General features: G+C 37.5%; 1 protein-coding gene, 2 long non-coding RNA genes and 1 pseudogene across 4 annotated transcripts in view; 3 read left to right on the forward strand and 1 right to left on the reverse strand.

The window, feature by feature from the left end:
* Nucleotides 1–17,595, reverse strand: part of LOC308643623 — a 738,763-nt gene that overhangs the window by 646,446 nt on the left and 74,722 nt on the right. The window lies entirely within an intron of this gene.
* The window catches only part of LOC308643622, a 32,498-nt gene that overhangs the window by 9,178 nt on the left and 5,725 nt on the right, over nucleotides 1–17,595 (forward strand). The window lies entirely within an intron of this gene.
* On the forward strand, nucleotides 8,592–9,742 carry LOC308645009 (mesoderm-specific transcript homolog protein-like; annotated as a pseudogene). The gene has a single exon. The product of its transcript is annotated as a mesoderm-specific transcript homolog protein-like (transcript).
* LOC308645312 (uncharacterized protein) lies at nucleotides 11,176–15,834 on the forward strand (the record flags this gene model as incomplete). Its single annotated transcript, XM_081287360.1, has 4 exons — nucleotides 11,176–11,288; nucleotides 12,243–13,619; nucleotides 13,901–14,502; nucleotides 15,701–15,834. 4 exons carry the CDS (start codon nucleotides 11,176–11,178, stop codon nucleotides 15,832–15,834), a joined length of 2,226 nt encoding a protein of 741 aa, XP_081143486.1.

The raw sequence follows: 17,595 nt of genomic DNA on the forward strand, positions 1-17,595 counted from the left end.
ATTTTGCTAGTTAGTCCTATTCTGTCTTATTTTGTTATTTAATGGTTGCATGGATGTGTATCTCATTTCTCTTTCCCACAACTACATTTTCTTTTCCTTTGTAACACTCTTCAGCATCTATCACACTCTATGCTTCACTTACTAGAATATGAGATAATACTCAGGATTATAGATTCAGAGTTATCAAAATAACATGACTTCAGAGAGTAATGTTGTCACTTAATAGAAAGTGGCTTTAAATAACTTGCTTACAGAATTTCAAAGTTATTTGGTGAACATCTAATTGGGATTTTTTGACCTCCGTGCTATTGATATTGAGGCTGGGTAATTCTTTGCTGTGAAGGGATTCTCCTATACACAACAGATGTCCATCACTGGTCTCTGTCCATTAGATGCTGGTATTAGCATCTGCTTGGTGGGGGTAGTGGGGGAGGAAACTTGTTCTTGATTCCTCATTTCCTAATTCCCTTTTACTCTTCAGAACTGCACAGAAAGTATTTGTACTTTTTATGGCTATTTTCTTTTTCTAAGAGTGCAATCCAGCCATTAAATAGACAAGCCTAATACCAGAATGTACTGAAATCAGATTTAAGCCTCCCCCAAAAATTTATAATGAAAAAATTCAGATTCTTAAAAGGTATGATAAAATACAGGAAATAAAATAAATTAAAAGAAAAGTTTGCTTTGGACCGGGGTTCTTTTCTCTATTGGTACCTTCTTCTCTTCAAAGTTGGAATCTGCAGAGTACAGCCCTTGACCATCTTCTCCAACCCTCTTTAAGGACTTCCAGGAAATATCCCATATTCTGTATTAGTTTTTCTTTGCTGCATAAAAATTACCACAAACTTAGAGGTTGAAAACAGCACATTTTTGTTACCTCACAGTTTATGTGGCCAAGAATCTGAGCATGGCCTAAATGGTTGCTCTACTTAGGGTCTCACAAGGCTATACTCAGGAATTGGTTGGGCTACATTCTCCCCTGGAGCTTTAACTAAAGAGGTACCCAACTTCAAACTCATTCAGATTTTGGGTAGATCTTTCTCCTGAGACTGTGTGACACAGGGCCTAGCTTCTTACTAGGCTAGAGGTTGTCCTTAGGTCTTAAAGGCCACTTGCATTTCCCACCTCTTTGCTAAGCAGTTCACAACAGCAGTTTCCTTTTTTAAGGCCAAAAGGAAGGTATCTCCCCTGCCATTTGGCTGATGCAACCCAGTTGTATAAAACCTGATGTAATTATGGGAGTGCTATCCATTACTCTGAGCATATACTGTACCTAACCAAGGAAGTGACATCCCCTTACTTTTGCCACATTCTAGTCTATTGGTTAAAAGCAAGTCACAGGTTTTGCTTATATGGAAAAAAGGATTATCTCAGTATGCCTGATAGAGGTCAGTTTTAAAAACCTACATTAATAACACTTTAGACCTTTGGACGAAGTGTAAGACTCTAGAAAGTAATCTGATTAAAACTGAATAAGCTCTTAAGTTTCATGTAATAATCTTCTAAAAATACAATTGGATTCATGGTCTCCAACAATTCCTCTTCTTTTGCATACAACATTCCAATAATTTCCCAATACATTTGGAGTAAAGGCCAAATTTACTAAGTTCTGTAGACATACATGAATGGGTCCTTGTTAATCATCCCCTGAGACTTTTTCCCTTTGCCTCTGAGTCCCAGTCACACTCCAAACTCATTCCTACTTTAGGACTTTGAAGTGGTTATTTCTTCTATCTGGCTAAGTTCACCTTGCCAATCCCATTTCAAAGTAAATGTCATATTTCCAGAAAGCTCTTTTCTGACCACCCAATCTAGGATTTTATCACTTACCATTGAGGAATTATATTATCTGGTTTCTATGGTCTTCGGAGAACTGTCCACTAGTGATATTTTGTTCTAGTTTACATTGGTTATTGCTGGTAAGCACTCACCTCTTCTCTACAGTAATAAAGATTTTCAAGAGCAGAGTCCTGATATGCCTGGAGTATCTCATTTTTTTCTCAGAAGTTCATCTGAATGGAGATTCTCAGTACATACTTGTTGAAAGAATGAATGCCCCACATAAACCTCCACTGGAAGCATTTTTTACTCTTACTAAAATAGTCACAGTCATATCTTTGAAAATGTTAAGTTTATGTTGCGTGCTTTTTGTTTGAATCTTTACATAATTTGATGGAAACTTAATCACAAGTACTGTGACTTGTAATTCTCTGGAATCTCTAAAACTCCTCATAATCTACATAATTTCTATTGCCAAATATATGTTGGTTGCTTGCCATGACATAAGGACTCTTTCCATTGAGTTGTGATCATAGATTAACTACTTGTACTTATTTACTGATCAGCTAGATTTGTTTTATACAAGCCACACTGTTCTAACTAAATATATTGTGGACAATGTAAATGACTATATATTGAAAAAAGAAATAATGAGGAAACACATTGCAACTGAAATCTGATTCGCTTCTTAAAGAAGTACAAGCATTTTAATACCATGTTTAAAATTAAGACAGTCAATATCATGTTGAAAATAAGACAGTAAATAAAGTCATATCAGGGATTTTGGTGACTTGAGGAATATTCCATTACTTTAAAAAGAGAAAGGATAAACTATTTAAAAAATGTTGGTTAAGTAAGCATTCTGGAACTACTAATAGATTGTGCAATATTATCAGGGGATGGGTTGATTAAAGGGGTTGGTTTGTGTTTGGAGTACAATTTATAATGCTGGAAATATGGCCTAGAGAAAATACTTACTGGGATGAATGATGAGCTGCAGAGTCTGAATGGGACCTAGTCAAATTGAAAAAAGTATGTTTTGTTTAAAATGTATTCCTAAAATTGGCTCAATCAATCCTCTAAATTTAACAATAAAATCAAGAGATAAGATTGAAACTAGAACTTATGGACCACTATTTTTTAGATGGGTATTTATAGAGACATTTGTTGAATAACTTCTGACACAATAGCTTGAAAAGAAGCATGCCAAAATCTACATAAAATTAAGATGAAAACTGAAAATGATGGCAAGGAATCTCCAGTACATGTTTGTTCCATGAAACTCTAAACCCTTAACCAAATGAGCAAAGCTGAAGGAAGATTATTAATCTTCAGGAGTGAAGGTGTTATAATAACATTTGTCCTTTTCTGAGAAACATAATTAAATTTCTAAAAATTATAGAATCATCTGCTTTTAAAGGTGAAACCAAGAATATGTGCAAATTTATTACGTTTGCTTAGCATTGCTTTTTAATAAAGAGTCCCCAAACTATTAATCATAGTGAGATTTCTACAATACTGATCAAAATCTGTCCTGAGGCAGGTTTACAAAATAGTCCCTGATCATACACCACTAGTGACAAAGAGTTTTAATGGATTTCATCAAAAAGAACTTCATGCATATAAGAGATAACTTCTTTTCGTAAAAAATATCTTTTTTTCTTTTTGATGCTACCATCTTAAAATATCTTTTCATGAATTATGCAAAGCTTATGGCATTACTTTGAGGCAGACAGTACATGTATGCCCTTCAGTGATAAAGTTTAAAAGAATCTTTCCCCCCAGGAGGAATGAGGGAGAGGAACACTGCATTCACTATTCAGTAGAGTGCACAAAACCAGGCATTGTGATGTATAATAGGTTTACATTATTAAATAAAACAGAAAGGTTTCTTATGCTTGATTGTTTTCCATCCATTGGAAACAAGCAGGATTGTTTTATTTTGTTTGTTTTAGAATAACATTCTAAACTTATTCTTTAATAACTCAAACAAAGTCATCAGGATATTAGATAGTGAGAAATTTGTTTAGAGGGGACTAGGACAGGTGGATTTTGAAGCAATATTTGAAAAATAAGAGGGAGAAATTACTAAGTGGAAACAAGTCAATGTAGCATTACATAAACCAAGAAAAGAAAAGAAAGAAGTTGTCCATGAACTAAATCTCTGCAGATCAGACTTAAGACCCATAACACACAGGTCATTAGATTTAGTAAGAGGAAATGTATAAACTGCTTTGGCAAGAGTAGTTTCAATTGAGTAGTAAAAAACAGAATTCAAATTGTTCAAAATTGAGGAATGGATGAGGGTGGCTCAGTGGTAGTAAAAGGGAAGTCATCAACATCACCAAACTCTAAAACTATTCTAGCAGTTTCATAGTCTTGGACTACCAAAATACCGAGCAACAGGAATTGTAAATTAATAAAACTTTAATATATTAAATTGTAAATTATGACAGACACTATACCTACCGCCATTAAAATGGTATAAAGGATTATTTAATGTTGTACAAAACTGCTCACTGACTCAAATTTAAAGCAGAATATAAAATTGAATATGCAAAAATCTTTTAAAAATATGTGACTATAATATTTTTGCCTATGATATGTGAAATTAGAATAAAATGTCAGTGTTAGGTATCATGGTGATACATTGATATGGCTGAGAGATGAGATATCCCCCAAAAGCTCAGGTGTTAGACTGAATTTTCAGAGGTGAAATGATTGGTTTATTAGAGCATTAAACTAATTAGTGGATTAATCTAATAATATAGATTAACTGGGTGGTAACTGTAGGTGGGTAGAGTGTGTACATGTATATATATGTAAATGTATGTAACTGGAACAGAGTACACTAAAATATAACAGGTGTCTATGTACTAGTAATATTGGCATTAATTTTTATACAGTATGTTTTAGTCAGGTTTTTCGATGCTGTGACTGTAAGACCTGACAAGAACAATTTTAGAGGAGGAAAAGTTCATTTGGGGGATTCACAGTTTCAGAGGTTTCAGTCCATAGACAGCTGACTCCATTCCTTGGGGCTCCAGATGAGGCTGAATGTCGTGGAAGAAGAGTAGGGTAAAGGGAAGCAGCTCACATGATCATCAGGAAGCAGAGAGAGAGAGAGAGACTTCACTCACCAGATACAAAATAGATACCCCAAAGACATGCCCCTAATGACCTACCTCCTCAAGCCATGCCCTATCTGCCTTCAGTTAACATCCAGTTAATCCCATCAGGTGATCAATTTGTTGATTGATTTAAAGGTCTTGAAACCCAATCATTTCTTCTCTGAACCTTTTTACACTGTCTCACACATGAGCTTTTGGGGGACACCTCACATTCAAAACATAACACAGTGAGTATTTATTATATTATAAGCACAATTTAAAATTAACCATTGGAAATAAAATATAATAAGGTATAATTGAAATCATATAGATTGGTTTCAAATCTGTGATTTGGTATTCAATAACTTTTCAGAATTGTAGTGTTAGCCTCTGTGAGAGGTGAATCATAATACCTTCTTTGTATGGTTTATAGGAAGATTCTACTGGCACTCTATTAAAATTCCTAATACTTTAAAATATAATTATACTTTGAGTAATTTGCCATGAATTTTAAAAATACACATGTACCTTCAAATAGATATCATAAAAAAATACCAGTGCGGCAATAAATTAGGGAAAGATAGTAAAATTTTAAGCAAGTTACTATAATTATTAGACAGCTAGTGGGTACAGTATACATTAGTAGTAAGTATTGCCTTATATTTTAAGAATTAATATATAGTAATTTTAGAATAACATTTTTATTATCTATAGTATATATTCTTCAATTTTTTTTCTGTATGTATAAGATCTCCAGAAAGTGTCCTGTCATCATTGACTCTGTGCATCTGTCCTTGACAGAAACCAAATTTTCCATAGAGATGTTAAGTCTACTCATAATTGTGCTTCAAGATTTTGGAGGGTAGAAAGATTAACACAGTAAAATGCAACAGTCAGTTGTAAATTGAGCTCACACAAATGAAAAGTGAAGAATTTCCTACACGGCTTTATTAAAAGCAGAGCCAGGTCATTGAGGTTAGTTAGGTTATATAATAAAATAACTTCTTTTCTTCTCATGATTAAATTTGTGCAGGTTTTGTAGTAAAATTTATATTTTCTTAAAGGTAACAGCAAAAGGGAATCAAGTTTCTATACCTAAGGCTAACACAAAATTACAACTTGGAAGAAATTTCTCTCTGGCACCCTCTAACATAAATCCAGGTTCATAAATTTTAGCTTTTTATTTAAGGTGGTCTATAAAAATAGGACTATAACTTGAATTTGTCAGATATATAAAAGTCCACATACCACATATGTGTATTAATGATTTTTTATTGTGATATTTATCATGTTAAGCAACTATGATCTCTGGGTACATAGAGGATATTGACAGCCATGGTCCCTACCCTTAAGGTATTTGTGTTTGCTAACATGGATGAGAAGAGTCATATGAAGAATATTCAGGCAAATTAACAGTGCTGCCATTAAATGAAGTCTAAAAAACAAGAAACAGTTTAGAAGAGATGAGCAAAACAGTTATGGGTGCATATGTGAATAAGCTAAGTTCATATAAAAAGTTATATTTTCCTGTTTCGAGGGGAAATTCAGGGAAATATGGAATTTCACTAATTGTTTGATAGTTAAAAGAAAGAAATTAGAGTTACTTAAGGGGTAGATACTCAGCTCTCCTATAGTAATGCTTTTCACCCACTGAAAACATAATTAGATTATATATCAAGTATCAGAATGGAGTTATATGATGATGGCATTAGTAACCAACAATTGAGAGTTCCATAACTTGGCCTGGTAAAGAAGAGGAAGCAAGATGCACATAAGCTTTTTATTAATTTAAAATGCATTCTTTGATGTCAGACAATTCCAGTATTGGTTCAACCACTTATAGTGTATTCTCTTAGTCTACATTTTCAAATCAAGAAAATAAAGATAGCAAATTATCCTTGCATCCAATATTTGTCTTGACCATCAAGCTCAGTAAACACACATATTTTAACCAACATCAATGTTTTTATGTTTAAGAAAGGATAAAAATGTGACCATGAGAAATAATGTTGAACAACCTCAGGGGAGCAATTAGCATTGCAAACCCTTCAGCTTTTTTCTTTCTTTCTTTCTTTCTTTCTTTCTTTCTTTCTTTCTTTCTTTCTTTCTTTCTTTCTTTCTTTTTTTTTTTTTTGCATATAGTCACCTCAAGTGTTCACAATTAGCCTGATCTTCAGAGAAGTTCTATCAGTATAGGCTATTCATTAATTGCTCTGGATAATAAAGCAGATGCTCTCTAAGATGCATTTTTTTTTTGGTTGGATTCTCATGTATCTTCTATCTGGTACCAACTTTCCTATAAATTTTGGGGAATATTTTGCTAAGAGAAGCTACCAAGGGTCAAGTCCTGGACTAAAACTAGAAGAAAAGACACAGATGCAGCTGCTAACTCTTCCTTTCCAAAATCAACCTTATAAGATTTTGCAAGGAATTAATTAAATAATACAAATAGAATGCTTAGCACAGTGAATGGCACATAGTGCTTAATAAATATCACTTAACAACTTTATTTATAAGGTTCAACATTATGAGATTAACACTTGGTTTTTGAGGGTTTTATCTGACCCTATACTATTTAGGACATGTTACCTATAACTCCAGTTACTGTCTTACATCTATTACTGAATGCACACAGCTGTACACATTCCTTAGTAACACATTTAGAAACAATTGCTTTATAAAGCAATTGCTGCTTTCAGGAACTTGAGATACTTAAGAAACACACACATACACATACACAAACATAATATTTTCTGTTGAATGAACCCAGCACCTTGTGTCTGCTAAGTAAGTGATCTACCACAGAACTATAACCCCAACCCATAAATTATATATACACACATATATCACATACACATTAACTATTATGGAGAAATAAATTGACTATAACATCAAAATTATGCTTATTTTATAGAATCAACTTTAATTCCAAAGGCCATGCAGGCAAAGTTGCTAAACATCTTTTTCCTATCTTTAGCAAATTACTAGCATCATTGTTGAATTATAGCAAGTTTATTTTTCTGTGCTGAAGATTGAGTGCAGGGCCTCACAGATGCTAGGCAAATGTTCTACCACAGAACCATATCCCTAGCTCCAAATTGTAATGAAATTTATGAACAGAATGGATAATATATAGCCTTAATTTACATACACACTTATTCTCCAAAATTATGACTCTAGAAGCAAAGCAGATTACAGAGATTACAGCATTTTGTATTATTAGTCTTCAGAGAACCATGGAAGCAGAACAAGGAAGGAAAACGAAATTTCTCTCTCTGCTCTTTTTAGGGCTGTTTTTCTCCTAGGACTTTCTGAAATCCATAAAATAGGGAACTATCATATATTTAAGAATCTGGGGCCTACAGACCCATAGATTCTATTATTTAGCAGATTAAAAGCATTGTGGAGAAGGTGATTTAGAAAGAAATTTTTAGTTTTCAGATTTTTTTTTTTTGTCTCCCTTTCCTTTTTTGTCATTCTACTCCACTCTTTTGTTTTTGTTTCCTATTTAGTCTGGCAATGTTTCACTTTACTTCAACACTTTTAATTAAATTGTTTCATTGAAAGGTAGTATGAGGGGCTTGGCCAAGTCTTCCCTGGGGACTGGGTTATTAAGGCCGAGAACCTCTGGCCCCAAGGAGCGCATGCGCTCCGGGTCCCCCAAACACGGAGTCCCGTAGCCGAGGTCTTACCTGAGTCAGGATGAGGGAGTGGTGGGTCCAGGTGGGGCTACTGGCCGTGCCCCTGCTGGCCGAGTACCTGCACATCCCACCCCCTCAGCTCTCTCCTGCTCTGCACTCATGGAAGACTTCTGGCAAGTTTTTCACCTACAAGGGACTGCGCATCTTCTACCAGGACTCTGTGGGTGGAGTTGGCAGTCCTGAGATAGTTGTGATTTTACATGGCTTTCCAACTTCCAGCTATGACTGATACAAGATTTGGGAAGGTCTGACCCCGAGGTTTCATCGAGTGATTGCCCTTGACTTCTTAGGCTTTGGCTTCAGTGACAAACCGAGACCACACCACTATTCCATATTTGAGCAGGCCAGCATCGTGGAGGCGCTTTTGCACCATCTACGACTCCAGAGCCGTAGGATCAACCTGTTGTCTCACAACTATGGAGACATTGTTGCTCAGGAGCTGCTGTATAGGTACAAGCAAAATCGATGTGGCCGGCTTACCATAAAGAGTCTCTGTCTGTCAAATGGAGGTATCTTTCCTGAGACTCATCGGCCTCTCCTTCTCCAAAAGCTACTTAAAGATGGAGGTGTGCTGTCACCCATCCTCACGAGGTTGATGAACTTCTTTGTATTTTCTTGAGGTCTTACTCCAGTCTTTGGACCATACACTCGACCCTCCGAGAGTGAGCTGTGGGATATGTGGGCAGGGATCCGAAACAATGACGGGAACTTGGTGATTGACAGTCTCTTACAGTACATTAATCAGAGGAAGAAGTTTAGAAGACGCTGGGTGGGAGCTCTTGCCTCTGTAACTATTCCCATTCATTTTATCTATGGGCCATTGGATCCTATAAATCCCTATCCAGAGTTTTTGGGGCTGTACAGGAAAATGCTGCCGCGGTCCACAGTGTCGATTCTGGATGACCACATTAGCCACTACCCACAGCTAGAGGATCCCATGGGCTTCTTGAATGCATATATGGGCTTCATCAACTCCTTCTGAGCTGGAAAGAGCAGCTTCGCTGTATTATCTCCCCCACTCCCATATCTGTTGTGTATTCCACTTAGGAAGAAATGCCCAAAAGAGGTCCTGGCAATCAAACACTGTTTTCTCACAAAAGTCCACTTTACTCACATTGATGGATCAGAATATAGAAAAAAGGCAGCAGAAACTCTGACAAAATAGCCCACCTCATTCCTTTGACGTCTGATGAGGTATATAGACTTGTCTTTGTGTTATTAGGAAATTCTGATGAGCATGACTTCTCATGGATGCATAGAGACAGGCATTAGATATTCTTTTGCTTAGAAGACCTTTTAACACTTCTGTGGACTTTCCTAAAGTATCTGAAAGTGCTAATTTCTGGCCCAACCTGAGTTGGAATTCCACAGTAGAGAATGAGGAGTGGGGCCTGTTACCTCTCCTTGAACGGCTTGAAGGGTACATGGTTTTAAAAGTTCTCTAGGCAACATAGTTTAAGTGAGAGTGAATATCCCTTGTCATACTTTGGATTAGTTTCATCAGCTACTTCAAATTATAGACATTTTGTTAAAATATTTAAGTAATGCAGTATTTTAAAGTATGGTGTAAGAGTATGATATGCCTACACATTGTATATTGTTTATAAAGACACTAAAATGGCAGACCTTTACTCTGCCAAAGTAGTGAACCTTATTAAAGGTGTATTTTCTGAGTAAACTAAATCCAAATTATTTACAGAATTTCCTAAAATCACAGACATTAAGAACCAATTGCATCTGTGCCAGATTTACTGTTATTAGCGGGAAAGATCAATTCTAACAGCAAATAATAGTCTAACTACTCATACCCCAGTGCTTAGAAGCATGACCCTCCTGGGCTGAAGTGTAGGGAGGGGACCCTTGTATACTCCTTGCTGAAGTACACTGACTCCTCTGGTGATGGTGGCTTAGCTTCCCATTGGCTCTCCCAGAGAGGCTTTTTCATGCAGCTCAGCAGTTCCTGTACTTAGCCGACAGGATAGTTCCCAGACACTTTAAGAACAAATTCTCAAAGACCTATAAGCAAATGGTGCTGAATAGTTATTTTTTTTTTAAGCCACAGTTTCATTGTCTTAGTCAAAGTAGGATTATTAAGTGATTAATTTAAAATTCTTTTTTTTAAAAATTAGGAACTTCAAGTGTAACAACTTTGAAACTGGAATAAGTGTTTATTTTCTATTAATAAAAATGAATTGTGACAAAAAAAAGAAAGGTCATATGAGGAAGGTATAAATAAAAGTGAAAAAATACAAAATAATACTAACCAATCAAAAATTTGACAATTCTTCCCTTTTTAAAAATTTAAAAACATGTTTTTAGTTGTAGTTGGAAACAATACCTTTATTATATTTATTTATTTTTTATGTGGTGCTGAGGATTGCACCCGACTCATACCTGCTAGGTGACTGCTCTATCGCTGAGCCACAACCCCAGTCACAATTCCCCTTTTATTGTCTACCAATTTCCAGTTGGATTTTCACTTAAAAGAGATGCTTTTTTCCTCACAAAGAGGATCTCTTCTCTATCCTGTTTTGTTTGCTTGCTTGTTATGATAAACAATCTATGAATTTCTAAGGGAGAGGACAATGAATGTTTTTAAAAGACCACCTTTAGAAGTAAATGTGCCAAGAGATCAAACAGGGGCAACTCTGGTGTCATCAATGATTCTGTGCTTAAATGATGTGATTGTCAGTGATGGGTAATCCTTCACTTTCCCAGCAAGCTCATGACTTAATGAGGACTTAATCATGTCCTGGTACATGCAAGCTTAATAGTAATATATGCTGAGACCCTAGCATACAAGGTTGATGAAAAACAGGAGGAAGTAAAGATCCAGCCTGATGGGGGCAAGAAAATAAAAACAGCCACAGAGCTGGATCTTGCAGTGAATACTTATCTGCATATTATCTGACCGACCCAAAGAGAAAAGTCATGGATTAGCAGTTGTGGCTAAATAATAAGCCCCGTGCTTCACTTGGATCTAGCAACATGAGAAGTCTAATTGGCACAATGTGAAATTCAATGGCATCCTGATCCTGGTGAACTGCTTACTAGGAAGGAATTCAAGCCAGTGATTGGAAGGGGATGGTGGTGTATAGATAGGACTGTTCAGAACTTTTAGGATGATATCAAGAGTTAAGGCAAATCAGGATATCACACCAAACAAAGAAAGTGTAATAGAAATCTGTCCTTTCACTCTTTGAGAGCTGAATGAAATCAGTTAAGTTAGAATCACATATTTGTGTGCCTTAATTAGTTCATTCCTGAAGAGAAGTTTATAAATTATAACTACTGTGGTGAGCTATTTTGCTGTGCTGCCTTGTGTGGGCGTGAGCCTAATTCTTGGGCTGAGACCCAGTTCTTTGTTTTCAGCCACTCCCTAGAATGGAATGTATCAATTGTCCAGCTCCTGGAACAAACTGTTTTCAAGAAGTGCTTGTTGTTTTGCACAAGCTGGAACTGGGTGTCTCTTGCCTTGTGTGCAAGTGCTGGGTCTATCATTCTATTGGCTGCTGCTGTGTTGCTATGCGCTCTTTGTCCAATGGTGTACGAGCAGGGCTGCAGTTGAAGTATATAAGGGGTGGTTTTTTCGGGCTTGGGGTCTTTTCTCTCATCTATACCTAATGGATGCTCCCAATAAAGCGTGTTAAAGAAGAATCCTGTTGTTGTCCTCATTCCTGCTGGCGGGTAGACGCGACAAGTGGTGCCGAAATCCCGGGAATTGTCATCTGTTGGCTACGAGGGGACCCCCGATATTTTGCGGGAGGATTCAGAACTTTACACGCGGAGCGGTGGCGCCGGTAAGTAATCCCCTGATCCGGTGGCTCTGGCTTAGTATAGTGCTCTATCATGGGTCAATATCAGTCTGTTTTCCTGAAACCACTAAAAGGGGACAGGAGATTTTGGTGGAGCATCAGGATACTGGGTCAGAGTCAGAGGAATCTAAGCAAGAAAGACATGAAACAAAACAAAAAAGGGGATCTAATGCAAAGTTAAGTGAAAGTGCACTCAAGGAACAAAAGGACGTGACTCAAGCGTTAGGAGCACGCCCGAAACTCTATCCAGATTTATCTGCCTTCCGTAAATTAAAGATAGTTGATTCAGATGAGTCTGAGTCGGAAGGTGAGTCAGAAGGCTTTATCCCAGAAGAAGAACAAAGCTTAGAGAAAATGGTGGCTGAATATGAGCATGGCCGCTATCACGCGGCAATGGCCGCCGCCCTTCTTCCTCCGAAGCCTCCGGCGTATTCTGTAGCTAAACAACTGTTGCCACGTAAAGGGTCTCCACCCACTGCTCCAGGCGGAGCTTGTGGCTTCATAAAACGCAGTACTTGGAGGAAGCTGGAGGAGGAGGGGGCATATCCTGTTGGTGCATATCCTGTCTTTGAGGATGCACAGGGACAGAGATATTTTGAGCCCATTCTTTATAAATTAGTTAAAGACATAGCTGAATCTGTCAGGACTAATGGTGTCACAGCATCTTTTACAATTGCATTGCTTGAACGCTTATATCTTAATGCTATGGCACCAATGGATTGGTATCATTTAGCAAAGGCTTGTCTCTCCATGGGACAATATCTTGATTTTAAGGCATTATACTTGGATGCCGCTATACAACAGGCTCATGCGAATGCGGCTGATGGTCAACAAGCCTGGGATGTGGAGATGCTGACCGGGACAGGTCAGTGGGCCCAAAATCAAAATGTTTATCCATTAGTAGTATATCAACAAATTAATATTTTGGCCTTACGTGCCTGGAAGGCTCTCCCCAATAGAGGTGAAACAACAGGGAATCTTACAAAAGTCATACAGGGCCCAGCTGAGACATTTTCAGATTTTGTCGCCCGAATGCTTCAAGCAGCTTCAAAAATTTTTGGGGACATGGAGCAGGCGATGCCCCTAGTGAAGCAGTTAGTGTATGAACAATGTACTACAGAATGTAAAAGGGCAATAACACCATGGAAAGAAAAGGGATTGGAGGACTGGATAAAGGCATGCAGAGAGATAGGAGGTCCTTTGACAAATGCAGGGTTAGCTGCGGCAGTAGTTGCGGCAACCAAAGGAAACCAAAATTCCTCTTCTTGCTTCAATTGTGGCCGTAAAGGACATTTAAGAAAAACTTGTCCTTTCAGGGGACACTAAATGCTACCAAAATGAGACCTGGGCCACGATGTTCACCCAATTATTCCTTTCCGCCAGAGTTTACTCCTTGCCAGAGTCCTCTGGTTCCAGAAAAACAAGTTGCCCCGGGGTTCCAATTGTCCCCTCCCCTCAGGGGGTTTTCTTTTAATATTAGTGGAAATTCTACTAGGACAAATCTGGCAGGATGGCCTTGGTACTCTTGGGTATTATATAATGAGGTGGGAGCGGGAACAGACTTCTCCGCTATAGCCTATTTAAACGAGGGAGTTCATTGGATTAAAAATGTTTCTGGAAATGCATGTCAATTTGGGATCAAAAAATACTTACCAAATATCACTATCAATGAAGAATTCTATAATATTTCTTTTCCTGCTGCTGAAATATGCGTTCAGCCGCCATTCATGTTCTTACTTGTTAATCATACTGACAATTCTACTATAGTTGATTGTATTGTAAAAGAGTGTTATTTAACCCAGTGTTGGAATACTTCCTTGTCATTGGCTTTAGTGGTAAAGGTTCCGACCTTTGTGCCCATGCCAGTTAAGGCCGATCCTAATTCTTTTCCCCTGGTACAGTTGGTCAGGGAAAGGAGAGATTTCGGCATTACAGCTGCTATAGTTACAGCTATTGTGGCGTCTGCCGCAGCAGCTACCACTGCAGCCATAGCTATGGCCTCTCAGGTACAAACAGCTCAAGTCATTAATAGTGTAGTAGATCAAACAGCTAAAGCCTTAACTACGGTGGAAGAAATCAATAGACATCTTACTGCTGGTATTTACTTGCTTAATCAAAGAGTAGATATAATACAAGAACAAGTAGAGGAAGTTTATAAAATTACTCAGTTAGGATGTGTATCTCATTATAAGTATGTGTGTGTTACTCCTTTATATTACAATATGACTGCTTCCGTGGAACAGAGTAATAGATTGTCTAGATTTTTACAGGGAAACTGGACCCAGGAAGGAGAGCGACTCACTCAAGAACTGCTGTCTCAGATTGCCAACTTAAATGGAACACGCGTGGAACCTCTTTCTGTTGCAGACTTCGCCTCCTGGGCTTCTTCTATATTTTCCTACTTTAAAGACTGGGTAGGGGTTGGTTTATTTGGTGCTATGCTTCTTTGTGGCCTTGTCTTATGCCTTTGGATGATTTGTCGTATGCGACGCACGCAGCAGAGTGATAGAGTCAAGGTAGTTCAGGCGCTTGCTGCCCTGGAACCTGGGGCCTCCCCACAAATTTGGCTAGCCAGCTTGGCAAAATCCTAAAACCCCTGTTTTGATGTGGATGGCCTTTGCACACCAAGTGACCTTGTTGTCATTGCACCTTGGAAGGCTTCCATGTCTTAGGAAGACAGCCTTTGCACTCTGAAGGGTAAATGTTGCCCATTGCACTCAGAAAGGTGACTTCCTTGTTTGGCCTTTGAATGCCACCCTTGATCGGAGGGGTCATCATGAGGACACTTCCTGGATCGGGAGAATTTCAAATGGCTCGAACAAAACAAAAAAGGGGGAACTGTGGTGAGCTATTTTGCTGTGCTGCCTTGTGTGGGCGTGAGCCTAATTCTTGGGCTGAGACCCAGTTCTTTGTTTTCAGCCACTCCCTAGAATGGAATGTATCAATTGTCCAGCTCCTGGAACAAACTGTTTTCAAGAAGTGCTTGTTGTTTTGCACAAGCTGGAACTGGGTGTCTCTTGCCTTGTGTGCAAGTGCTGGGTCTATCATTCTATTGGCTGCTGCTGTGTTGCTATGCGCTCTTTGTCCAATGGTGTACGAGCAGGGCTGCAGTTGAAGTATATAAGGGGTGGTTTTTTCGGGCTCGGGGTCTTTTCTCTCATCTATACCTAATGGATGCTCCCAATAAAGCGTGTTAAAGAAGAATCCTGTTGTTGTCGTCATTCCTGCTGGCGGGTAGACGCGACAATCCATAGTGCATCAATGGGTGCACTGTCATTATTTTAACCTCCATAAGATGGAAGTTATGGAAGACTAGAGATTAACTCACCCAGTACCTCCTGCACACTGCTCATCTCCACCCTTACACGGAAACTCATGTTAGTGATCCTTGGAAGACAGCAGCAGAAGATTAATTTTAGTAAAAGATAAGCTGAAATATATTAGCACCAGTTTTCTAACTTTTCAATGAAGCTTTGTTTAACTATTTTTGAAATTTAAAATCTAGCCAATAATTGGGCCAATGCATTGGTGCCAAGGAGCAGAGACTTTAGTCCATAATATGAACACTGCTGAGGTTTTCTATACTTGATACTCATTTTGTAGTCTCTGATTTCCCTCAACTAATACAAAGAGTCTCACTGCATGTTTGAATGTTACAAATATCATGCTATTAGGTGCTTTGCTCACCTTGAGAAGATAAAAGTGTGCTCTCTAGTTGAGATTATAAGTTTATGACGTTGCAAATTGCACATGCAATTTTCTAGTTGAGATTATAAGTTTATGACCTTGCAAATTGCACATGCAAATGGTGCGACATTGCTGTTTTGAATGAAATTTAAGGCAAATTGCATTAATAAATGGTAAACATCATTCATACAGTGCATTTTCTTAAAATGAAGTAGATCAGATATTTAATGGAAAATATTTACAGGTTTAGGTAATTCCTCTATTGACTATTTTATTTTTATGTTAGAAAACATTTATGGTGCATGTAAATGTAGTACATTATATCTCCCTTCCAAAACTATGGTGTCAGAATTACCAGAATGCTGGTGTATGATATGGACAATGCATTTATTCAATCCTTGACATAGTGACCACTATGATCTAATTAGAGTTTAGGAATAGGCTAACAGTGAATTTAGGACTCTCAGATTAAGAAGCTACCTGGATTGCTTACTTCTCGGATTCTTTCTCACCCTGATTGTCTGCAGTCTGAGTAAAGCAGTTCATTCCAATAAATTCAAATATTTATTGATTTTCCGCTGTGTTTTGGGGACTCTCCTATAAACAGTGACCCAAAATGAACAAGACATACCTGTCTTCAAGAAATATGTCAAACATGACAGAATGAAGTTCTAAAACACATCATAATTTGATACATACTGTATTAGATAAATGCAAAGTGCTATAGGACAAAGAAAAAAAACATGTCACTTCCTTTAAAAAAGAAGAGAAGGGCAAAGTATTTCTTAAAAGATGTGACATGGAGCTGAATTGAGGTAAATTTTCAAAAAGGAGAAAGATGCCCCTGAGGGAGGAAAAATAAATAATGCTATTTAGAAAAAAATGAGAAATCCTGGTGACTGGAGCTTACTATGTTTTAGCAGAAATCTAAGGAGTTAATTGAGAGGGACCCTATGAGTTACTATATAGTAAGGTTGTTTATAAAATAACCTTGTGTTAGACTACCAGCCTGAAGGTGATAAGAAAGATTGAAAGATTTTAAGGAAAATAGTAATATAAACAGATGGAGGACAGTAGCTGCTTAATTATTAAATGAAAAATAACGTCTTAAAAATAAGGTTATACCCTAAGATCTCTTTCCTTGGCACCAAAACAGCCAAATAATATTGGTTATTTTGAGTACTATACAGTGTAAAATATTCATCTTTGATTTTTAAAATTGAGTTAATTGGATCACTGCCACTAAAGATATAAAATCAAAGATTCCAGATATCTTACTGTGGGCAATGTTACAAATGACACAGATTTTGTATTTTTGATGTGACATAAAAAAGTAATAGTTTAAACATCTGAAATAAAATGATGTTATTTTTAATTCTCCTAGTATTGAGGGAACCCTTTGCTTATAGAGAGAATTTTAAAATGCTATTCGGCTGTGGCAGCCACATGTGCTGTGGAACTTACCATGCACACATCACCAAAGTGGCCTCTCTCCATGCCTGT

Source organism: Spermophilus citellus (assembly GCF_964194105.1).
Source record: "Spermophilus citellus genome assembly, chromosome: 3".
Classification (NCBI taxonomy): Eukaryota; Metazoa; Chordata; class Mammalia; order Rodentia; family Sciuridae; genus Spermophilus; species Spermophilus citellus.